The sequence below is a fragment of the Phodopus roborovskii genome, unplaced genomic scaffold (genome assembly GCF_943737965.1).
Source record: "Phodopus roborovskii unplaced genomic scaffold, PHOROB, whole genome shotgun sequence".
Classification (NCBI taxonomy): Eukaryota; Metazoa; Chordata; class Mammalia; order Rodentia; family Cricetidae; genus Phodopus; species Phodopus roborovskii.
The window spans coordinates 12,756,948-12,779,000 of NW_026126636.1; the positions used below are offsets into that span (position 1 = coordinate 12,756,948).

Sequence of the window (22,053 nt, forward strand, 5' to 3'; positions counted from 1 at the left end):
TTTGCACTCAAAAGGTCTCTTTTCAGTGTGCATCTTTGATGAAGGATGCTGCTGCTGCCTTTAACATTCCTTTCAGTCATAGGGTCTTTCTTCCACATGAACACTCCTCACGCCAAATCAGGTAGAGAGTGCAGAAGGCTTTCCCATACTTGCTGCACTGTAATGGCTTTCTCCAGGACAAAGGCTATGGTGCTAAGCTTTGCTGCTGAGGGTTTCCCATGTTCACTGTACCTGTGTCCGTTTTTGGTGTTTCTTCAGACTGAAGGCCTCCTCACACTCATTATACGTGAGCTGTTACTTACTCCAGGGCCAGTTTTTTTTTGGTGACTAACTAGGACTGAGTTCTCCCTGGGGGCATTCTTGCCCAACCTGCAAATAAAATGTCTCCCATTAGAGTTATTAGGTGACTGAGACTGAGGCCATTCTGGAAGCTTGCTCCACAAGCCATTGTATTTGAAGGGCTTCTGTGTAACATGGGCTCCTTGCTTCTGTCCATTGGTGGGCTGGGGTAGGGAGGCTGATCTATACTGAGTGATCCTGCACAGCTTTTCCTTGTTGGGGGGGGGTGGGGAGTCCTTGGCACTGGAGGTTGGCAGTGTTCCGGTTATCCTTCCCAAGTTCTCCACACATACAGGGCTTCTCTGACACTTCTTTATTACCAGTGCAGGTGAGGCATATAGGGAAAGGATCTTACATGAGTGCTGTGAGGTGTCTGGGAAAGTTCTAGGGGAGCATAATTAGGCCAGCTGAACTCAGCTCTACTGACCACAGAATGAGGAAAACTTGAATAGAGGTTAGGGCACAAAATAAGGTGTGGTGTAGGGAAGGGCTGGGGTTTTCAAGACACCCCTAAGGGTTTCAACAGGGCTTGGACTGCTGATGACATCTGAACACTGTCTAGGGAAGTCTACTTTCAGCAAAAAACCTGACTGAAAAATAGTAGTTAATGTTTAAGTATTAGTTAAAAGGTAGCTGATGTTCAAATAGCATTTTGCTTTGTTTTTTGAGACAGGATTTCTCTGTGTAGCCTTGGAGCCTATCCTGGCACTCCCCTCCATAGACCAGGCTGGCCTTGAACTCACAGAGATCCGCCTGCCTCTGTCTCCTGAGTGCTGGGATTAAAGGCCTGCGCCACCAACACCCTGCTTCCTAGTCAGTTCTTTCAGGGTTTAAGCAACAACTTAAACACCTCAATCAAAGCCCCGGGCATGCTGGTGGACGCCTTTAACCTCTGCACTCAGGAGGCAGAGGCAGGAAAATCTTTCTGAGTTTGGGGCCTTTTGCTTCTAGCAAAAGAGCCTTGGGGTCCCAGTTCTTTGAAAGCCTGCAATGCAAACTCAGAACACGAAGTGGAAGGCTCCTGAGCAACTGTTAACCGACTTCACACTTCCACAGTTGTGTGCACCGACATCCCCCACACAAATACACACATAAACAAAAATATAAGTGAAAGCACAATATTTACAAGTAGATCCAGCTTTGCACACTGAAAATATAAGGTGGCTGAAAAGAAAGTACTAAACAAGTGAAAAGATATCACTGATCTGAAAGATTTAAGATGGCAATACTCCAGATTATCTAGTGAGTGAAATCCAGGACTCAAGCCTGTTCTAGGCTGGACCTCTTAAAATTTCTCCTGGAGGTAGGAGGGGCCGTGTTTCCAAGAAGAAACAGAGCTACCCTGGGAAACCACTATGTTGTCCCCATAGTCCCTTGAGGCAGCAGGTGTTTACCCATATGACAGGTGGTCCAGACCCAGCACCTACAACACCTTCAACAGACAACCTAGGACTTCCAGGGAAAAGATGTCAGAGGTGGTCTGTGACCTGGAGGAGAGAGAGAGGGATTTACCCAGAGAGCTAATGAGTGCAACATTCTCCACTCCAGCATCACCTCCTCTGGGCCATATTGAGGAGCTCTTTCATCCCTCTAGGAAGAAACACATGGCCACGACTTTAAACATCACCAGGCTCGTCAACCAAGTCAGCTGAGCTAAAGGGCGGGCAGAATAAAACCAAAGACAAGAACAAAACCCTAATGTGGACAAAGGGGTACATCAAGCCTTGACCTGTTGTGTCTCAGGGGCCTGCTTTATTTAGTGACATTATCCTGCCCGATGGCCACCCACCCCCATTGGGGGTGGAGCCATGGGCGGAGTGACCTATGGAAGGAGGTTGGAGGGGGCCAGGAAAGGGGCTCTCTTTCTGGCGTGACTCGGACAGGAGAAGATCGGTTCATCTGTCTAGGTTGTAAGTTATTTCTCCCTGAATAAACATCTATTCGGCCTATTTGTTTATCCTGATCCTTATTTACCGCGATAACATACTCTTATACTGCCCCCAAGACTCTGGACCTCAGAGGACTCTAGGCCTTTGGTGCTGATGTTTGCAGTGTACCCACATTTCATCTAGTCGACCAGATACACGTCACCTGTGTGCAGGGCCCAGCACCTAGCATCCACCCATCCAACGCAGGCCACATTCCCTTGCAGTTCCAGAAACCCTATCTCTCAGACACAAACCAAACCCTTAACCCTCGGAACCCCAAATAGTTGGTCCCAGAACTCTCCCAGCAAACTGTGTTGGGCCTCATCCAAGTGACTCTACATACCCTCTGCAGGACTTCCTCGATTCATCTCTTACCTCCTTCCAGGCAGGGCAGCCCATCTCTTCCCCGCACCTCTGATGACCCTCACCCAGTGCACGAAAGCTCTCACTCTTGAGACCTCATGGCCGCCCCCCAAAACCACTGCCATAGCACCTCCCGGGACACCCTCCTTTCAGGAGACGTCCTTGCAACCACAGGGCAAGTTGACTCGGACCGGGCCGTAAGCCTTGGTGTCTGTTGCAAATTATGACGTCACTTTCGTGGCCCCTGCACGTGTGTGCTTGGCTGTTGGCAAGTCAACTGAGGAGGCTGAGACTATATTTCGAACAAGCCATGTTACTGTCTGTCTGCCCGCCCATGGAAACACAGGCCAGGAAAGCAGGAGAATGGGGAACGGAATAGATACTTACCCGCGCCCTGACTGATGTGAAGATCCCCACAGACTCCTGTATCCTCACCAGAAGCCCCTGCTGCCGGAGAATCATCCCTCTTGACGTTTTGTTCGGCATAGGACATCCATAGTAAGACCCACGACTCAGAAAAGCTATGGGGCTGGAAGTTTAGGGGGTAAAGTGTTTAACAAAGTGCAAGGCTGTAGTGACTAGGGCCTAGTCACTCCCCAGAACACACAGCAAAGTGAGCTGTCGAGGCCCAATGTGGTGGAGCTGTCTGCGAACTTAACACTCTCCAGCTGGGGAACTGAGCCAGCTTGGGCTACAAAGTCCTGTCTCAGGTAAAGCAAACTCGGCCTGGTGGTGGTGGCACACTCTTAGTCCCAGTACTCCGGAAGCAGAGGCAGGCAGATCTCTGAGTTCAAGACCAGCCAGGGCTACACAGAGAAACTGTTGTCTTATCCAGCAGCAAGGCATTCTTAATTAGTGATTGATGGGAGAGTTACCTGGTGGTCCTGGGTTCTATAAGAAAGCAGGGGTCTGGAGAGACGACTCAGTGGTTGGGAATTCTGGGTGCTCTTCCAGAGGACCTGGGTTCAAGTCCCAGCACCCACAGAGCAGCTCACAACTGTCTATAACTCCTGTTCCAGGGGCTCTGACACCTTCACACAGACATAGATGCAAGCAGAAAACCAATGTACATAAAATACAAATATAGAAAAACAAAAAACCAGGCAGAGAAGGCCATGGGAAGCAAGCCAATAAGAGCACCCCTCCGTGTCTTTTGCATCAGCTACCGTGTAGATGGGCATTTCTGTCCCACCAGCTACTCCCAAGTAACCGCACAGAGGCTTAACATTAATTTTAATTATAAGTGCTCGACTGATAGCTCAGGCTTATTACTAACTAGTTCTTACAACGTAAATTAAGCCGTTTCTATTAGTCCATGTATTGCCACATGGCTTTACCCGTAGGAGACTCTTCCTCCTTTACCTTCTCCCTATCATTCTCAGTTTGGCTTTCCTAACTTTATCCTACTCAGCCACTGGCCAGTCAGCTTCTTTACTGAACCAATCACAGTGATGTGCATTCACACAGTGTAAAGCGGTATTCCACACTCCTGTCTCCAGGTTCCTGCCTTGCTTGAGTTCCTGTCCTGACTCCCTTTATTGATGAACATCGATATGGAAATGTAAGCCAGAAAAAGAAAAAAAAAGCCCTTTCCTTCCCATATTGCTTCTGGTCACGGCGTTTTGTTGCGGCAATAGGAACCCTAACTAAGACTGATCCCAATCCCACATGGTGGAAGCAGAGAGATTTCACATGTGGCCCTCCAATTCGCACACCTGTTCTGTGGCGCAAGAACTTGCACAATAAAATGCAGCTAAAACGTTTTTCAATGAACTGGAAAGATGGCTCAGTTGGTAAAGTGTTGTCATTCATGAGGACATGATCAGATTCCCAGCACCCATGTAAAACAAAGTACTGTGAGGGATTGGTGGCCCCAGCCCTGGGAGGACAGAGACGGCTTCAGCAGACTGGCTGGCCAGCTTCACTGAAATGGTGGGCTCCAGGGTCAGCAAGAGAGCCTAACTCAAAAAATAAGGTGGAGAGCAATTGAAGACACTGTCCCCAACTGATCTCTGACCTTCACATGCACGTGCAATGTGTACACACACAACTGCACACAGACACACCTACACACACACATACAAGCACACGCACATACACAAATGTAAATTTTCAGAGTGGGTGATGCCATCTTGGTCACTTCCTGTAATATACAAGACACTGGTTATTGTTTGGAGATCCACCTTCTAGAGGTATCCAAGGCCTGAATATTTTGTCTGTAAAGTTCAACATTTTCCTCTCAGTCTTCCCCACCGGGGTCTGTCACAGGATGAGCTGGCTGCTCCTGAGGAGAGAGTTAACTCACTCCTACATTTCATCGCTTCCGTTTTTTTTTTTTTTTTTTTTTTTGTTTGTTTGTTTGTTTTTTTTTTTGGTGTGTGTGTGTGTGTGTGTGTGTGTGTGTGACAGGGTTTCTCTGTATTGTTGTGGAACCTGTCCTGGAACTAGCTCTGCAGACCAGGCTGGCCTCAAACTCACAGAGATCCGCCTGCCTCTGCCTCCCAAATGCTGGGATTAAAGGCGTGCACCACCAACGCCCGGCCTTTACTTTTGTTCTAATAACATGAACCCATAAATAGGCATGTCAGATGCGCCAGAGGAGACAGGGAGCTGATGAGTGTGCCCCGGGTGGGCTGTTCTCACACCTGGTGCATGGCTCTGTCTCCATGCTCGCTGAATGACCTGTCATGCCTGATGCATGGCTCAACTCTGTCCTCATCCCTAGAGAATGGCTCTGTCCCCATACCTGGTGCATAACCCATGCCATCTTGGGTCTTGGTTAACTCCATTTTTCCTACTTCCTTGACAGCTGCCGCTCAACCGTACCTCAGCTATTTTGTTCTGTGTTCTTAGCCCTGGGCTGTACAAGGTTTACCTCCCCTTAGCATGTCCTGAGCTGATCATGTATCTTCACATATCCCCTGCAGCCCTGATACCATGTGCTTTCCCCAGTACCCAGGCACTGACAGGCTAGAACATCTTGCTCTGGTGCCCTGTCACTGACTTACCCATCTCGCAAAGGACTGTTCCTTTTATAGTTGACTGGAGTGCAGTCGAAAGCCGTGATTGATAGACTTAAGACCTCAGCTCACACAAGAGTCTAGAAGAGGTCCAGCTGCAGAGACTGACAGCTAGCTGGAGGCAGGAGTGTCCCCGGGTAAAGCCAGACCGGTGGCACCAGAGTGTTATGGTTTATAGTCACGTTACTTTTCCATCTTCCCAACCATTATTGAACAGTCACTATTGAGATTTAAGGATCAGGAGAAACAAATAGGCCAAATAGATGTTTATTTAGGGAGAAATAACTTACAGCATACACAGATGAACACCAGCAGGTTCCTGGTCCCAAGGATGACTCTGGATGTTCTCCTGCCCTGTGCTGCAAGCAAGAGAGCTCTCCAAGCCCCCTCCTCAGCCTTAGCTACCCCAGATAAGGGTCCACCCCTGTCTCCACCCCCAATGGGCGTGGTCTATGCCACAGGTGTGGACAAAGTGAATATCTCACTACAGGTCATATACTAAACTACTGGCCACTCCTTCACATGTCATAGGCTGATCCACCTTCAAATAATCACAGAAAAATCTTTCTGTAAGATGGGGTTGTTCCTTTCTGCGGTTGGGCAGAAATGTGAAGGGTCACAGAGCCTGAGTGCTTGCTGTGCGTTCTGGCCAGTGGGAGGCAGCACTAGACTTTGACCCAGGTGGTATTAGATTGGAGTTCTTACTGTGTGTGTGTGTGTGTGTGTGTGTGTGTGTGTGTGTGTGTGTGTGTGGTGAGGATTGATTGAGCCTATGGCTTTGTGCATGTTAAACAAGAACTCTGTCTCTGAGCTACAGCATTGAGTGTGTTGCGGGGGTGGGGGGGTTGGTGTTTCCTCCTTTAACCATTTACTTTTCCAGAACCTGCACGTGAGGCTGCCCCTTGGCTCTGAAGTCTTTGACTTCACTTCGGTTCCGTTTTCTTCACTTCAGATTGTGAATTCGGTGCTTCCTTAGAGGTACCAGAGTAAGGCATGAGATAGTAGACTTTTTCTCCTTCTTGTCTGGTTTGGGTTTTCGAGACAGGCTTTTCCCATGTAGCCCCGGCTGTCCTGAAACTTGCTTCGTAAACCAGGCTAGTAGTCTGAAACTCACAGGGATCCTCCTGCTTCTGCCTCCTCAATGCTGGGTAAGGCATGTAGCACCAGCTAGCTTTCTTATACAACCCAAGACCACCTGCCTGGGGATGGTATGCTGGGACCTCTTACATCAATTAGGAATGAAAAGAATGTCCATGAACATGAGCACAGGCCGTACTTCAGCCGAGTTGAGGTTCCTTTTCTCCATATGTGTCCAGTTGTATTAAAAACTAATCGGGGCCTGCTCTGATTGTCTAAATATAAGATGTCAAGTGACTGTCATGAGGGTGTTATCTGACCCACACATCCATGGGTCGGCTAGGTGTGGGCAGCAATCTAACATGATGTAAAAATGGTATAGCTGAACTCAGACTTGGCCTAGGCCATGGCAGGCCCCCAAGAGGATGTGTGGAGAGACTGAGGATGTAGCTCAGAAGTTGAATGCTTGCCCATCACCAAAGGAGCCTTGGGATAGATCCCAGCATCACACACAGTTTATGGAGGAAAACTTAATAGCACACATGGGTCCTAATGAGCCAAGTCAAGGACAGTCTGAGATTGGTGGCATAGGTTTGGGGCACTCTGTAAGGGACATGCCCCCTCCCCAAGCTCTACCCAACAAAGCCTTGAGTCAATATCCAGGTTTGCAGGGGAAGCTGTTCAGAGGGAGACAAGGGAGGAGATACAGTTTAGTTCCATGCCTATTTCATCAATCACATGGAAAACTGAAAACGAAGATCTGGTGGACCAGCTTTGGGGTGAACAGACTTCCTATGGGGACGAAGCAGAAGGGCTGGTAGACTATGCACAGGCGCATGGGGCTTCCGGAGTGACCTGATATGCTCTGAGTTCCTGAGTGTCCTGTCATGGTACAGGAGACAATGGGCCGTATGAAGTGGCCCCCTTTCTACCTGGGAGTCACATCAGCAAACATTGCTAGACTCTAAAAATGGAAGTTTCAGCTGATGCAGTGGTCAGCAAGTGGACAATGCTTGCCCACAACACCAAATGCAAGTAGAGGGCCACATCTATGGTAGAAAAATCCTGTCACGTGTCTCACTTATTTCCTACTTCCTGGAAGTCACAAAACGTTTCCTGTACATATTCTTATGCCACTTTTCACCCAGCCTTCTAAGAGAGGATCTCAGAGTCTGGTTACTACTTGGTGCCTCTTTTTTTAAGACTTATTTATCTATGAATGTATGTGTGCATGCCTGTGTGTGTGTGCTTGTGTGTCTGTGTGTTTGCACATACCATATGTGTATGGGTGCCTATGGAAGCCAGAAGAGGGTGTTGGATCCCCTAGAGCTGGTAGTTGTAAGCCACCAAACTTGGGTGCTGGGAACCAAACGAGTCTTCTGGAAGAGCAGCCAGTGCTCTTATACACACACACATACACCCAAACACACACGCACACACACACACTTAAAAACAAAATAAAGTGGAGCTGGAGAGATGGCTCCGTAGTTAAGAGTGCTGGCTGCTCTTCCAGAGGTCATGGGTTCAATTCCCAGCATCCACATGGCAGCTAACAACTGTAACTCCAAGATCTGTCACCCTCACAGAGACATACATGCAGGCAAAACATCAGTGCACATAAAATGAAAATAAATAATTCAAGGTGCTCCCTGGAAAAAAACAAAACAAAAACAATTTCCACAATGTGGTATCCAGGGATTGAACGTGGGTCATCAGGCTTCCTAGCAAGTTCCCTTATGTGCTGAGACATCTTGAAAGCTCTGGAATAATTTCTCTAGACTCTCATGGGTACTCTATCTGGAGAGAAGAGACATTTTTTTCTTTTCCCAGGAAAAGTTTACATCACAGTTGCCTGTACATATTCTTGGTCACATCTGGGGGGTTTTTACTTGGAAAAACGGTAACAAAAATACATACATAGTAGACCCCTCCTCCCTTAATGAGCTTAGTCCCCAGCTGTGCTAGTAATGAGCTTAGTCCCCAACTGTGCTAGAGATCTATTTGACAGTGCAGCCTAAGGCTCATGCCATAAGCCGTGCCACCATCTACTACCAGGTACACAGGATGTACCAGGAAGGATATTCCAAGGCTTAGAGATGATCTCCCGGAATCATGAGAAGGGAGGGCCATATCCCTCTGGAATGTGCATGGTTTGAGCAACCCTGGCCTGCTAAGTTAACCCTTTACTAGAAAGTGGCACACAAGGCCTGGCTGACTAAAGTGAGCAGCTGATTCAGTGATGTAGGTGGCAGGTCGCAGTGGGTCACCCAGGCTTTGAGATAGATCCTGGCGCAGGTACCACACCTTTAGAAACATATTGGGAAGATGATCAAGTATGAATTTGTGATGGGGTTCAAAAGGCCCCCTGGCTTGCTTTTGCCTTCTTCTCTTGGCTCACTGGTTTGGGAGGATGCCGGCGGGGGGTGGGGGTGGGGAGGTGGGGGGGGTGGAAAGGGGCGGCATGTCCCAGCGGTGGCATAGACAATATAAGAAACGGAGGCTTTCTGCTGATAGTCATGGGAACAGGCAGCTTGGGCTGGAATTCTTGGGCTGCTGTTGAGTCTTCAGATGTCTGTTGTTCCCCCGTGGAATGCTTACTTGAGACATCATGAAGCCAGTTAGAACCACCAGCTGAGCTGTGTGGGAGCTGGTGCAGGGGATCCAACACACACAGCGTGAGACGCTAGACACTAAGCTGCTCGGCTTGGAGATGGTGAGTTTGATGGCATTAAGAGCTAATGTAGGACTGCTGGATGGCAGTGGCGCACGCCTTTAATCCCAGCACTTTGGGAGGCAGAGGCAGGCAGATCTCTGAGTTTGAGGCCAGCCTGGTCTACAGAGTGAGTTCCAGGATGGCTAGGGCTACACAGAGAAACCCTGTCTCAACAAAACAAAACAAAACGAGCTAATATCGGGTCAGGTCTGGTGGTGCATGCCTTTAATGCCAGCACTTGGGAGGCAGAGGCAGGAGGATGTGTAAGTTTTAAATTCAAATATCTCACCAACCTGCTCTTAACTGCTTTAACTGTGCTTGAATGGTCCCGTCCCATTTTCTCAAAATGTGTTAGAGTGTGTTCATAAATATTTGCTCCATGTTCAAACGTAAACTACTCCACGCGTACCAGCCCTCCACCACGTGGACCCCAGAAGGTGGGAACAATCACATGAAGACTTAGTGGTTTTTTTAAACGGTTGTTCACCTGTTTATTCTGGGACCCGGAAACCTCAGACTGCCCCCAAATCCAGGGACCAGCCATCAAGCCCCTATGGATCGTCATGGAAGACTGCTCTCAGGTTCCTGGTTGGTCATCAGGGTTACCGAGCCTGTATTATTATTGCGAGGAATTAATGCCTAGCCCCTCCGTGGTGTTCCACATCGCCGTAGCAACGCCAGTGTTGCATTCCTAAAGGTTCAGCAAGGCCCTATCTTGGACTTAACTCCAAGAAGGATCGCACATTGGCAGGAGATCTTTGTGACCCTCTTTGAGAAAGGATGGCACAGCCTGGTGGAATGGAGTCTCTTATATGTTGAGTAGTGGATTGTCCTCATCGTCGTGCTCACCCCCACCCCCACCCCCTGCTCCGTCTGCCTTCAGGAGAAGAGAGCTGGCAACAGGGCTCGGGGAAGGTTTGGGGAGCTGGGGGCCTCACATGATCCCAACAGGTGAGGCATTGGCAGGCATAGTGGTGAATGCCTTTTATTCCAGCGCTTGGAAGGCAAAAAAACCTTAAGGCACTGTGGCCCGAATGGTAAATCGTCAGCTTAGACTCCCCTAGTCTGCCTCCTGAGTTCTGCCCTTGTTCCCAAGATGTCCTGATGCTGCCTCTGCTAAGCTAAAAAGATGCCAAAGGGCACGCTGAGAGCTGGTGGCGCACACCTTTAATCCGAGCACTCGGGAGGCAGAGGCAGGCGGATCTCTGTGAGTTCAAGGCCAGCCTGGTCTACAGAGTGAGTTCCAGGACAGGCTCCAAAAAAGCTACACAGAGAAACCCTGTCTCAAAAACCTAAGTAAATAAATATTTTTAAAAAATTTAGGTTTGAGGGTAATGCACACACATTCCCAGCACTCAGGAGGCAGAGGCAGACAGATCTCGTGAGTTTGAGGTCTACAGAATGAGTTCCTGGGCAGCCAGCCTACACAGAGAAACCCTGTCTTGAAAAGCCAAATAATAAATAAGATAAAATAAATAAAAATTAAAAAATGATTGAATATGTAGGTCAGCGGTGGAGTGCATTCATGAAGTCTTGGGTTCAATCCCAAGCAACACACACACTGGAACTCACTCTGTAGACCAGGCTGGCCTCGAACTCACAGAGATCCACCTGCCTCTGCCTCCCGAGTGCTGGGACTAAAGTCATGAGCGACCACTGTCTGGCACTCCCATTATTTTTATAAGTGAAAGAACATAGCAGGAGGGTCAGGGAAACTGGAGGTGTTGTGTTGCTGGCTTTGAGGAAAACACAAGCCAAGGAAGGCAGTTTTAGTTGCTGGAAACCTAAGGTAATAGATTTTCCCAGGGACTTCAGAAGGACCCAGGACTGTTGGCTCCCCAAGCTGATTGATTATTGATTTTTATTTTGTGACAAGATCTCACAGAAGCAGGCTGGCCTTGCTCGAACTATGTAGCTAAGGGTGGCCTTGAACTATAGGTGTTCCCTGCCTCTACCTCCCAGGTGCTGGGATTACAGTTCTGTGCCACCACACTTAGTTAGGCACCTCAGTTTTAGCCCCATGATAGGACCTTAGGCTTCTGGACTGCAGAACTGTGAGGTAATGTGTGTGGTTCTAAGACATGGTACTGGGAATAAGTTTTTACAGTAGCCAGAGAAAACTAAATTGGAACACCCACTCTGCTCCCAATGGGCCAGCCTGTGAAGCTGGGCAGTGGTTCCCAGTGACCAAGTGCATTGATTCCAGCCCCTGTGGGTGATGTTGGTACTCGGGTATGAGCCAAGAACTGGTCTGGGAAGACACACCCTTGGGTTCCCTGATGTTCTTCCTCTGGCTTCCAACCTGGAAGCAGCAGCTGAGTTGCTCGCACAGGCATGTCAGTGCCCCCGGCAGCTGGGAGCTTGCAAGCCTGGAGTGCCCATGGGCATTCCCAGGCTGCCTCTCGGGCATCCCTGATGCTGTCACTCACCAGCAACAATCCTGTATCCACTGATGCCTAGTGCTCAGGACACACATGCAAACAAACCACACAGAAGCCTCCAGGTACATAGAAGTCACATTTCATTCTGGAAAATGCTGCCCATCTTTAACACATGCCATCTCATACCAGGTGAGGGGTTTCAGACATCTGTGGTCAACCTATGTAGAGAATAACTGTCTTCATCCTACTGTGTGTGTGAGCCAAGGTTTTTGGAAGGAAGACAAGAGCCAGCTTCCATAGAGGTGGACACTGGAAAGGCTTCAACTTTGACTGGGGCATCTATGCTGGGCAGAGTTGCTGGAGCTCTGGAGAAGGGGAAACATGGGGATAGTGGGGTTCAAGTGGAGACAGGACCAGCATCTCTCATTAGCTAGGGAGGGCCAGGATCTTCTGCTATTGAATGTTTCTGTCTGAGCCCCAGGGAGGCCTTGACTCTCCAGGGTGTGATGACCACATATATTCCACATGGTATTGAATAGGTCTCAGAATCCAAGTTCTAGAGGAGACATTGAGACTCCCCGAGCAGTTTGGGATTTACTTCCCAAACGGGAAGGAATTTTCAGAAGTCAGGGCCCTCCCCGGCCATAGCCAGGCTGCCCTGCCGGCAGCAGGACGCACAATTGGAATAGTAACAATTTTATACTCCAAAGATGGGGGCCCCAGCTTCACTGTGGTGAGTCCAGTGAATGAGTGAACCAGATCCTTCATCCCCAGAGCTGACCGGGAATGTCTCCCTCGGCGGGCTGTGGTGTGATGATCTGAAGTGCTTCCAACAGCATCCCGTCAAGATCAAGGCTAAAGTGCCCCGACAAAGTCCTGTATTGGCGCCATTGGAGGAGGGGCCAGCTGGGTTTCCACAGAGATGAGAATCAGGGGTAGGTACCCCAACTAGACCTACGTAGATAATGTGGTTCGGAAGTAATTGTCACTAGGACCAGGGGACCTTCAGCTAGATGGCCATGGGAATCATAGACATTTTCAGAGGAATCTTGTAGAATGACTATAGTGAGAGACTTTGTCCCGTTCCAGTGCCCAAGCTGGAGAAATGCACTCTGTTAATGCCCTCCAGGATGACATGGGCATCTCCAGGTTGGGAGACAGGGCTGTAGAACTCAAGCATTTATTGCTCCTGTCACACCCTTTCCCCACTATCTTGTACCTGCAGGTTCCACCCAAGGTCAGTCTCTGCCTTCGGTGTTTGACCGGGTGGTGTGTCCAGGGTCTCTGCTGCATCCTCGGCGGCCTCCTCGGCAGGCTCCTCAAGCTCTGGTGTGTCCTTGGTGGTCTCTGGCAGGGTATCATCCGGGTCCAGGTCAGGCTTTGTCGGGCGCTGTGTCCAGGTTGACACTGGTGTGGGCTGCAGCGTTTGCCAGAAGCTGGGATCAGGAGCCAGAGCTACGACCTGAGGTCGCGCAAGGCCGGAGGTGGTGACATGAGGGATGAGGAAGAAGATGTAGACACCAGAGACAACAAGGCCTGCAGCCACCAGCACGGCCAGCGCCACTGCCGCGTTGAAGGCCCATGTGGGGCTGCTCAGGGATAGGCGACGAGACAGCGGGCGGCCGAGGCGCAGCGGGGGTGGAGGCGGCGGGGCACGCACCGTGCGACTCTTGCGTGGCCCAGGAGACGGCGGCGGCGGCCGCAGGTACAGGAGCCCTCGGCGGCGATCGAAGCGCACGGAGCCCTGGCGTGGTGGTGGCGCGCGCGCGTCGCGAGGCAGCAGACCTGGCTGCGTGGGTAGAGCGGGAAGCCCCCGGCGCGGGGCCAAGCGTGTGGGCGCACGACACATAGGGCAAGCCACCGCGTCGCCCCCACCCGCTGTAGCCAGCGACAGGCGTGCCAGGCACTCGAGACAGAAGACGTGGCCGCAGTCCAGGCGTTTTGGCAGCTTGAAAACGCCGTCGAAGGGTGACACACAGATAAGGCACTCCATGGGAGACGCAGGGGGCAGGATGGGGCTATCACCAGGGGTGCCATCGCCCTCCTCCTCTTCTGCGTCCTCGTCTTCACCTCTGCTAGGGGACCTGGGTGCAGAGAGGGCACCTGGGGACCCGGGGCTCGAGCTGTGGGAGGCTCGGTGGCGGCGGAGCCAGGGCGGCCGAGGACACGGCATCCAGATTGTACCTATGGGGGGGAAGAGCTCAGCTAGGGATCTGGAGGCTGTGGCCGGTTGATGAGATTCCAGAGAGGAGCAGGAAAAATAAAGTTATGGAGAGTAGGTTCAAGGAGGTAGAGAGGAGTCCTTGGTTGGACTCACTGTCCTCAAGTCTAGGAACAAACGGTAACAGACTGAAGCAGCTTTAAAGATTTGGAGGGCCTACCTCCTTTGGGGAGATACAAGAGGGGGAACACAATACCAAGCGAAGAACCCCGCAGGGAACGAGAGGCAACATTAAGACTCCAGGGTAGTGATTCTCAAACTGTGGGTCGCATCCCATTAACAAGGGTAGTCAAAGACCACAGGGTTAACAGAAATTTAGTCATAACAGTAGCAACTAAAATAATTTTATAGTTGGGAGTCACCATTACACGAGGAACTGTACTAAAGGGTCACAACATTAAGGCTAACTTCTCGAGTAGTGTTCACTAGAACCTGGACCACCAACCAATCCCAGAGCAGTAGGAGGCATCTAATAGCCAAGAAACAAAGGAAACCCAGGGTACGAGACCCAACACCGGATAGAAAGGAGTAGCCAGTCTACAGGACACCTTACCTGTCCCTGTGGAGTATCCCGTGTGCTCCTCCTGTTCTGACCCCAATTTCTGGCTTGTCTGTTACTAGGTTGTCAAGTGCCCCTCCCTGGAGGACACCTGACCTTGGGACAGCCCACTCCAGGTTCCCATGTACCTGTCAAACCCGTCTGGCTGCTTACCCCACCCCTAGGCCCCTCCCACTAGGATGAACACCAAATCTGATGTCTATTGGATACAGGGGTGGCTGGAAGTTCATGGTACAAGGACCATGGACCACTCTACAAAGTCTGTGCTACTGAGTTCCCTGAGACATGTTTAGTCTGTAAGTGATGGTAAGGGAGTAAAATGACCCACCATATCTTTACCAGGCAGACCCAACACAGGCTTATTTATTTGAACCACCACCTTGAGGTTGCCTGCATCTTGAGCATCCCAGCCCTGTCCCACATCAGAGCATTGTGTCAGACCCAGGGTAGGAGCAACCCATGGCCCCTCCCCCTCCCCAGTACTTGCTGGGTCACTCCTGGGCACTGGGCTTACACCTTGTGACTAGCAGTAGTCCTGAGTGGTGCTTGTCAGGGGGAAACACCATCATGCCAGGAAGGTGAGCATCCCCTACAGCCATGGGAAGACACCCCACTCCCTCAATGACAGACAAGCACACAGGCAGGTGGAACTGTCCCAAAGGGCACACAGTTTATTAGGCAGCAGGTGGGAAATCAGCGGTTAGACTTGGCCACACGCTCCAGTTCGTCCTTCTTCTTGATGGCATAGGAGTTGGAGGAGCCCTGCAAGGACAGGTGGTTAGCGCCGAATGCTGGATCAGCCCCCACATGCCCAAGCCACCCCATGGGCCCTAACCCACCTTGGCAGCATTAATGAGCTCATCTGCAAGGCACTCAGCAATGGTCTTGATGTTCCTGAAAGCAGCCTCACGAGCTCCTGTGCACAGCAGCCAGATGGCCTAGACAAGACAGGCAGGGCTCAGGCCACGTAAGGGTCCCCGTCCTCCCAGGGACCTGGGACCCACCTTTAGAGATATCAGCCTTTCACTACACGCCGTCACCCAGAGATGAGATACAAGGGGGTGGACTTCCTGTCAGACATCCTACCAGACAGAGGGCTAAGAAGACATGGCTCCCTACTAACAAGAGACTTAAGAACTGCCAGCAAAGTGGGAGATGCCCTTCACTTTATGGTGCGCAGGCAACCAGCAATCCATCCTGTGTCTCTCAAGTAGCTAAAACTATAGGTTATGTGCCACAGGCTCATAAAGGGATCAAGGTTAAAAAACCCCAAACTGCTGTAAAACTACACACTAGGAATGAGATGAACCAGACCTAGAAAGGCCGGGGTCCCACCTGACCCATACAGGGTGGAAACCCAGGAAGGTTTCCTGGAGGAAGTGAGGCTCTGGGCAAAACATGCAAGACACAACTCCACCCACTGGTGCTGGTGTTTCCTGTCCTAGTCCTTCACAAGCCTGACACACCTGATTCACTCGGCGCAGTGGGGACACATCCACAGCCTGTCGCCTCACTGTTCCAGCTCGCCCAATGCGTGTTGAGTCTTCCCGGGGGCCACTGTTGATGATGGCATTGACCAGGACCTGCAGAGGGTTCTAGCAGAAAGGAAGGAGGGCCATGAGCCTGACATCCACCCCCAGCTTCCCCCAAACAAGGTGGCAGTGTGACAGGTGATGACTCTGGCGGGAGTGCCATCGTGAAGCTTACCTCACCAGTGAGCAGGTGGATGATCTCAAAGGCATGCTTGACGATTCGCACAGTCATAAGCTTCTTGCCGTTGTTGCGGCCGTGCATCATCATGGAGTTGGTGAGGCGCTCCACAATGGGGCACTGGGCTTTGCGGAAGCGCTTGGCAGCATACCGCCCAGCACTGTGGGGCAGGTACTTGGCATACTTCTCCTTCACGGCAATGTAATCCTGGGAGGCAAAGTGAGGGTGGAGGGGCAGTGAGGGGTGGGACCAGCCCTCAAGTGGGCATCATAAGAGACTGAGAACTGATGTAGGCATGGCACATCCCCAGCAGGTTCTTAATGTGAGCCTTGAGAAACAGAGCTGAACAAGTGTCTGGTTAAGTCTCACACATGCTTAGGAGACAGTTCAAAACCAGCCTGCTCTACATAGTTTCAGGACAGCAGGGCAACACTGTGAGACCTTGCTTCAAAAAGAGGGGAGGGGAATATACCCTTGAATAAAGGATCCAAGTTCAATTCCCATTTCACACAGAGCAGGTCACAATGGTAACTCCAGCAGCTCTGGCTGACACACATGCAGACAAAACACAGAAATCATTTATGGACATTTTATCCAAAAGAAAGCTCCTCAATAAAATTTTTTGACAGTCTATGTAGCCCTGAAATTCTCTGTACAGTCTAGGCTGGTTTCAAACTCAGAGATCCTCCTGAGTGCTGGGCTTATACTTTGGAGCGAACAATCAGCAAGAGGAGGGCTGTCCTGTGCAGACCAATGGCACTTGCTACATTGTGAATTCCAGGTTATGGGTATATAGCAAATCTGTCTTTCTCAAAGTCATACAAAAAAAAGGGGGCAGGCGGGGATTGTGAGTCAGCGTGAGAAAATGCATTTACAACCTTACTGTTTACCTCCCCAAACTAACCCAAAAACTAAAGACCTGCCAGACAAGCCTAAATATACTTTGGATATAATGCACAGGTCCTCTTCTTTCTATGTTAATGTATTTGTGTAAGTCAGAGGACAATTTCAGCTGTCAGAGATTCCAAGGGTTAAATGTACAAGTAGGGTGCTTGCCTTGTATGTACAAAAACACTGGGTCCAGTCTCTAGCAGTGTGTAAAACCGGGTATGATATATGCCTTTAATCCCAGCACTTAGGCAGAAGTATCACAACCACTCACAGCCATTAAAAAAGCACCCACAAACTCATAGCCAACAGACAATTTTGGGGAGCGAGGCAATGGGGGGACCTCATTGTGTAGCTCTAACAGGCATGCACCACTGTGTCCAGCTCACCAACTGACTGTGACAAGGGCGCCAGCCAATACTGTTCAGTTGATTAAAGTGCTCTCCTCAAAAGAAGACACCTGCTAACTAAACATGAATGTAAAATGATACCAAACCAGATGCCTTTAATCCCAGCACTTGGGGAACATAGGCAGGAGGATCTGAGTTCCAAGCCAGGCAGGGCTACATAGCAGACACTCTGTCTCAAAAGACAATGGATTTAAGAAAAAAAAAATTATAACAGTTACAAGTTTTGGTATAGGTTATAATAAGGCATGGATGTGGCTGCCCAGTTATTGCTCTGCTACATGGTCATAAACATAGACTAATTGAAAGTTAGGTGTCATGTGTCCCTTTCTGAACTGGAAGAATCCACCCCTGCTCCCAATCAAAAGCCAAGAAGACCACCACCAAGTCCCTCTTACCTGTAGAGAAATATCATTGATCTGTACATCATCAGTACTCCATTTCCCAAAGAGTTTGATGTCTGGGGTCTCTGCCACCGCCGGTGTGGCTGTCTCCCACTCAGTCATTCTGGAGACAGGGTAATGAGAAGAAACCGTTATCGCCCAGCTGCCCTAGAGCAATCACACAAACTCTTTAGACTAAGCAACTCCCACTTTGTGGAAAACTGGGGACCCGGGAAGCTTTGAACAAACCTTCAAACCTAGGAAAAACCACTGAGCTGTAGGGAGAACCTGCTCTTCACTCAGGAATCCAAGGTCTGAGTCCTGACAACCACCAAGCTAAGCACCTGGTACACGGGATCCCGTAGTGATGGCTCATGTGCCCAGGCAGACAACCATATGCACCTATCCCGTATCCAACTTTCACTGTGCACTTAAAAAACTCCCACCCTGGCAAAAGCAATGAACTGCTTTCAACGTTCCGTCGGTAGAACGTGAGAGAAAGGACTACAGTGTGAATCCAGAGAAATAATCGACACAAATGTTCCCTTCCGTCCTTATCTGACTCTGGGAGAAGTTTAGGGGCTGTTGTCGAGAAGAAAATGTGCAGTGAGCAAAATGACCACCGGGAAACTACGTTTCCGGCCGCGACATAAGACTACAGCGCGAGCGATCGCCCTAGGGTGTCGAGTGTTAAAAGTACGGAGTCAACGCGGTGCAAAGAGGCGGCGAAGAGTAACCGGGCCCGCTCGAGCTCCCCGGACACCCTTTCCCGGGGGGAAGGGGTGAAGTCCGGGCGGGGAGGCCCGGGCCTCGGGTGCCGCCCCCGAGCCCCCAGATGTCCCCCGGAACGCGCGGAGCGGGCCCCTAGGGCCTCCGGGCCCCTCCGCAGCCTCACCTGACCGTGCAGACCGCACTCCTCGGCCGCTCGGCGTGGACCACGCGCCGCCCTGGCACAGACAGGAAGAGGCCGCGCGCAGCGGGCCGGCGCTTTTAAGCGAAGCGAAAACTTCCGGGTCACAGGCAGGGACGCAGGCGCAGAGGAACAAACGGGCTCACGGACCAATCGGGGGTTGGCAGGAGAGGCGACCTTTGGCCCGTACGGAGCATGTGCACTTTGGGAAACAGCGCCACAGCCGTCTTCTGGCGGATGTCCGAAGTACTCGCCAGGCGTGGGAGTCGGCGCACATGCGCAAAAGCGTCCGCGAAACCTACTCCGCCATATCTGGAAAGGGCAGACGTCCATTCCAAGCTCACGGCAGACAGGGCTGCAAAACTAGAGCGCCGTGGACCGTGGGCTCCCGGCGGAGGCAGCCAGCTCGGCTCAGTGTTTCTCGCCAAGATAGTGGGTCGGGTCGGGTGATCGATCGCCGCTGATCCGGGCTCACAAGCACCGGCCCCACCCTTCACCCTCCGGGCCAGTCGTGCTCTGCGTGTTCCCGGCTCCCAGACGGGACCACTTCCGGCTTAATCACGCTGGCTTTTCTTGTCCCGGCCGCTACACGACACTCCGACCGCCAACCTGGAGCTGTGTGACCGGCTCGGAGGGTGGCGGGGCTTTTGTCTGGGTTCCCAGCGACTTGTGCTTAGAACGGGCTCTCGTTGCCTGCAGACTCACTCCCTAAGGGTGCTTTTCAATGCTTTCGCTTTCTCGAGACAGGGTAGCCCCGAACTCACGGAGATCTACCGGGCCTCTGACCCCCGAGTGCTGGCATTAAAGGCGTGGGCCACCAGGACCAGGCTCCTGAGAGAATGTGTCTGTGTGTGTGTGTTTACTAGGCTGACCTCTGCATTTATGGCATAAGGACAGAATGGGGAATAGACACCATACAGACATAAGTTATCCGCCTCTTCCCCAGCTACTCCTAAAAGCGTCTCTATGAACAGATCAGGTCTGCGAGCGGGTATGGTGGCATAAGGTTTCATTCTGATTTCAGTTCACACTTTACGCGTTGGGAGGGAGGGAAGGGGGGAGGATATGTCAGGAGTCTACCTAATGAGCCAGTCTCTGAGTTTCAGATTCTAAGGCTGAGCCCAGCAAGAGGTTGTTGGGCCAGGGGGGTGACCAAGTGTCACTGTACTTTGAAAACTGTCGCTGCACCACAGTGGTTGATTATGGTTATTTTTATGGGCCTCATGAGAATTACCTACTAGGTAGCAGGGGGTAGATGAGGAGCTCCTGTGCATAGCCCATAGGTTGAGAGAAATACTTTAATTGATTTGCACATGTAAAATTCACTTTGCTCAAGCCAGGTGTGGTGGTACACACCCCACCCCATTGTTTGGGAAGTAGAAGCAGGAGAGCAGGGGGTTCAGGGCTACAACCCTCCACTCCGAAATGAGTTTAAGGCGTTTGAGCCACATGAGGTTCTAGTTCAAAACAGCCAAAGCGGCTAGAATTATCATTAATATTTTGAGACAAAGTCTCATTATGTATCTGTGGCTAGCTTAAAAATTCTGTGTAGACCAGACTGGCTTTGAAGTCAAATCTGCATGCCTTTGCCTCTCAAAAGTTGGATTAAAGCACCGCTATTTTTTTTTTTTTTTTTTTCCTTGCTGGGCAGTGGTGGGTGGTGCAAGCCTTTAATGCCAGCAGTATGGAGGCAGAGACAGGCAGATCTCTGGGAGTTTGAGACCAACCTAGTTTACTGAGCAAGATCCTGGACGGCCTCCAAAGCCACAGAGAAACCCTGTCTCTAAAGATAAAAAAAAAAAAAAAAAAAAAAAAAAAAAAAAGAAGCAGAGATTGGAGTGGTGCAGACACAAGGCAAGAAATACTAAGGACCACCAGAAGTTGTGGGGTTGTTTGTTGTTTGTATGCTTGTTTTTGCTGACAGGGTCTCCTATGTAACTTTGACTGTCCTGGAGCTCACTGTGAAGACCAGGCTAGCCTCCTTTGTCTGCCTCCTGAGTGCTGGGATTTAAAGGCCTGTGCCACCAGCCAGGAGAAGTTGGAAACGGTATGACAAATATCCTTTCCTACAGCCTCCATGGAGCACAGACCATACAGTACCTTGAGTTTTGAACTTCTGAAAGAATAAATTGCTGTTGTTCTAAGCCGCCATTCACAGCAAACTAAAATACCTCTGTCCTTGTTGGCCTTTTCTTCCTTCTCACCTCGGAGAGACTCCTGACAGCTTTGTGGTGCCAATCTGGATTGCCAGCCCCCTCATTCACTGGCCCCTTCCTAGCTGGACTCATCCTGCAGTAAACTTGCAGACTACATAGACATCAGGAGTCTAAGAATCAGATCATTTTCTCTCCGGGACAACTTTATGACAGAGACATAGTAGAGAGATGCAGTAACTGTCAGACACTCAGCCAAAGAATGGAGTCTCCTACCTTACCTGGCCTAACCTTCCCCCTGCACTGTGTCTCCCACAGCTCTGCTGGTACCTAGGTTTGGTTCTTTTTTATGGACCTGGCATGACCTAGGGAAGAATTTACTCCACTCCTCAACCTCTTTCAAGGATATTCAACATATTGCATAATTGTGTTAAGATTTGTAATGAGATCTAGTCTCAAAATGACAAAATCTGATGAAGGCAGAGATCAAAGGATGGGCGGGCTTTTGTGAGAACTGACAAAAGGCATCTGGCTCAACCAGGTCATTTTTATACAGGATCAGGACAAACAGGGTTCACGCTATCTTGTGGGCTTTGGTTCTTTCTCACACTGGCTGCACTTACAGTTATCCGGCGAACTTTGATACTCAGTCGGCTCTACTTTCAGAGATCCAGATTTCACCAGTGTGGAGGGCGTCTGCTCACTGGCATATTTTACTATTTTCCAATAGTCCTCTAATTTTTACCTGAGCCTGGCAGGGGACTGGTAGGCCGTTTCTGCAGTCACGATCTCCTGACAACGCAGGCTAACCTTCCACTTATGGGGGGCGGGCGGGGGAATCTCCTGATCCTGTTGCAAAGCATACAGCCCCATCTCCCACAATCAGCAGACAGTAAGGGATTCCACGGGACTACATTTCCCACCAGGCCTTGCGCTGCCCACTCCTTTTGCTAAGGTCCCAGGGCCGGAGGGGAGAAGGTCATCTACTACCTGTGCGGTCC

The 22,053-nt window shown here is 50.5% G+C and overlaps 2 protein-coding genes across 2 annotated transcripts; both read right to left on the reverse strand.

Moving 5' to 3' along the window:
• Window positions 1–13,013: 13,013 nt before the first annotated feature.
• Window positions 13,014–14,682, reverse strand: Rnf225 (ring finger protein 225). The gene is made up of 2 exons (XM_051207787.1): window positions 14,596–14,682; window positions 13,014–14,005 (listed from the first exon to the last, which is right to left on the reverse strand). Exon 2 carries the CDS (start codon window positions 13,992–13,994, stop codon window positions 13,014–13,016), a length of 981 nt encoding a protein of 326 aa, XP_051063744.1. The 5' UTR covers window positions 13,995–14,005; window positions 14,596–14,682.
• A 562-nt stretch (window positions 14,683–15,244) lies between these two features.
• Window positions 15,245–19,019, reverse strand: Rps5 (ribosomal protein S5). The gene is made up of 6 exons (XM_051207796.1): window positions 18,885–19,019; window positions 18,005–18,113; window positions 16,309–16,518; window positions 16,068–16,196; window positions 15,441–15,539; window positions 15,245–15,363 (listed from the first exon to the last, which is right to left on the reverse strand). Exons 2-6 carry the CDS (start codon window positions 18,110–18,112, stop codon window positions 15,295–15,297), a joined length of 615 nt encoding a protein of 204 aa, XP_051063753.1. The 5' UTR covers window position 18,113; window positions 18,885–19,019; the 3' UTR covers window positions 15,245–15,294.
• Window positions 19,020–22,053: the final 3,034 nt, after the last annotated feature.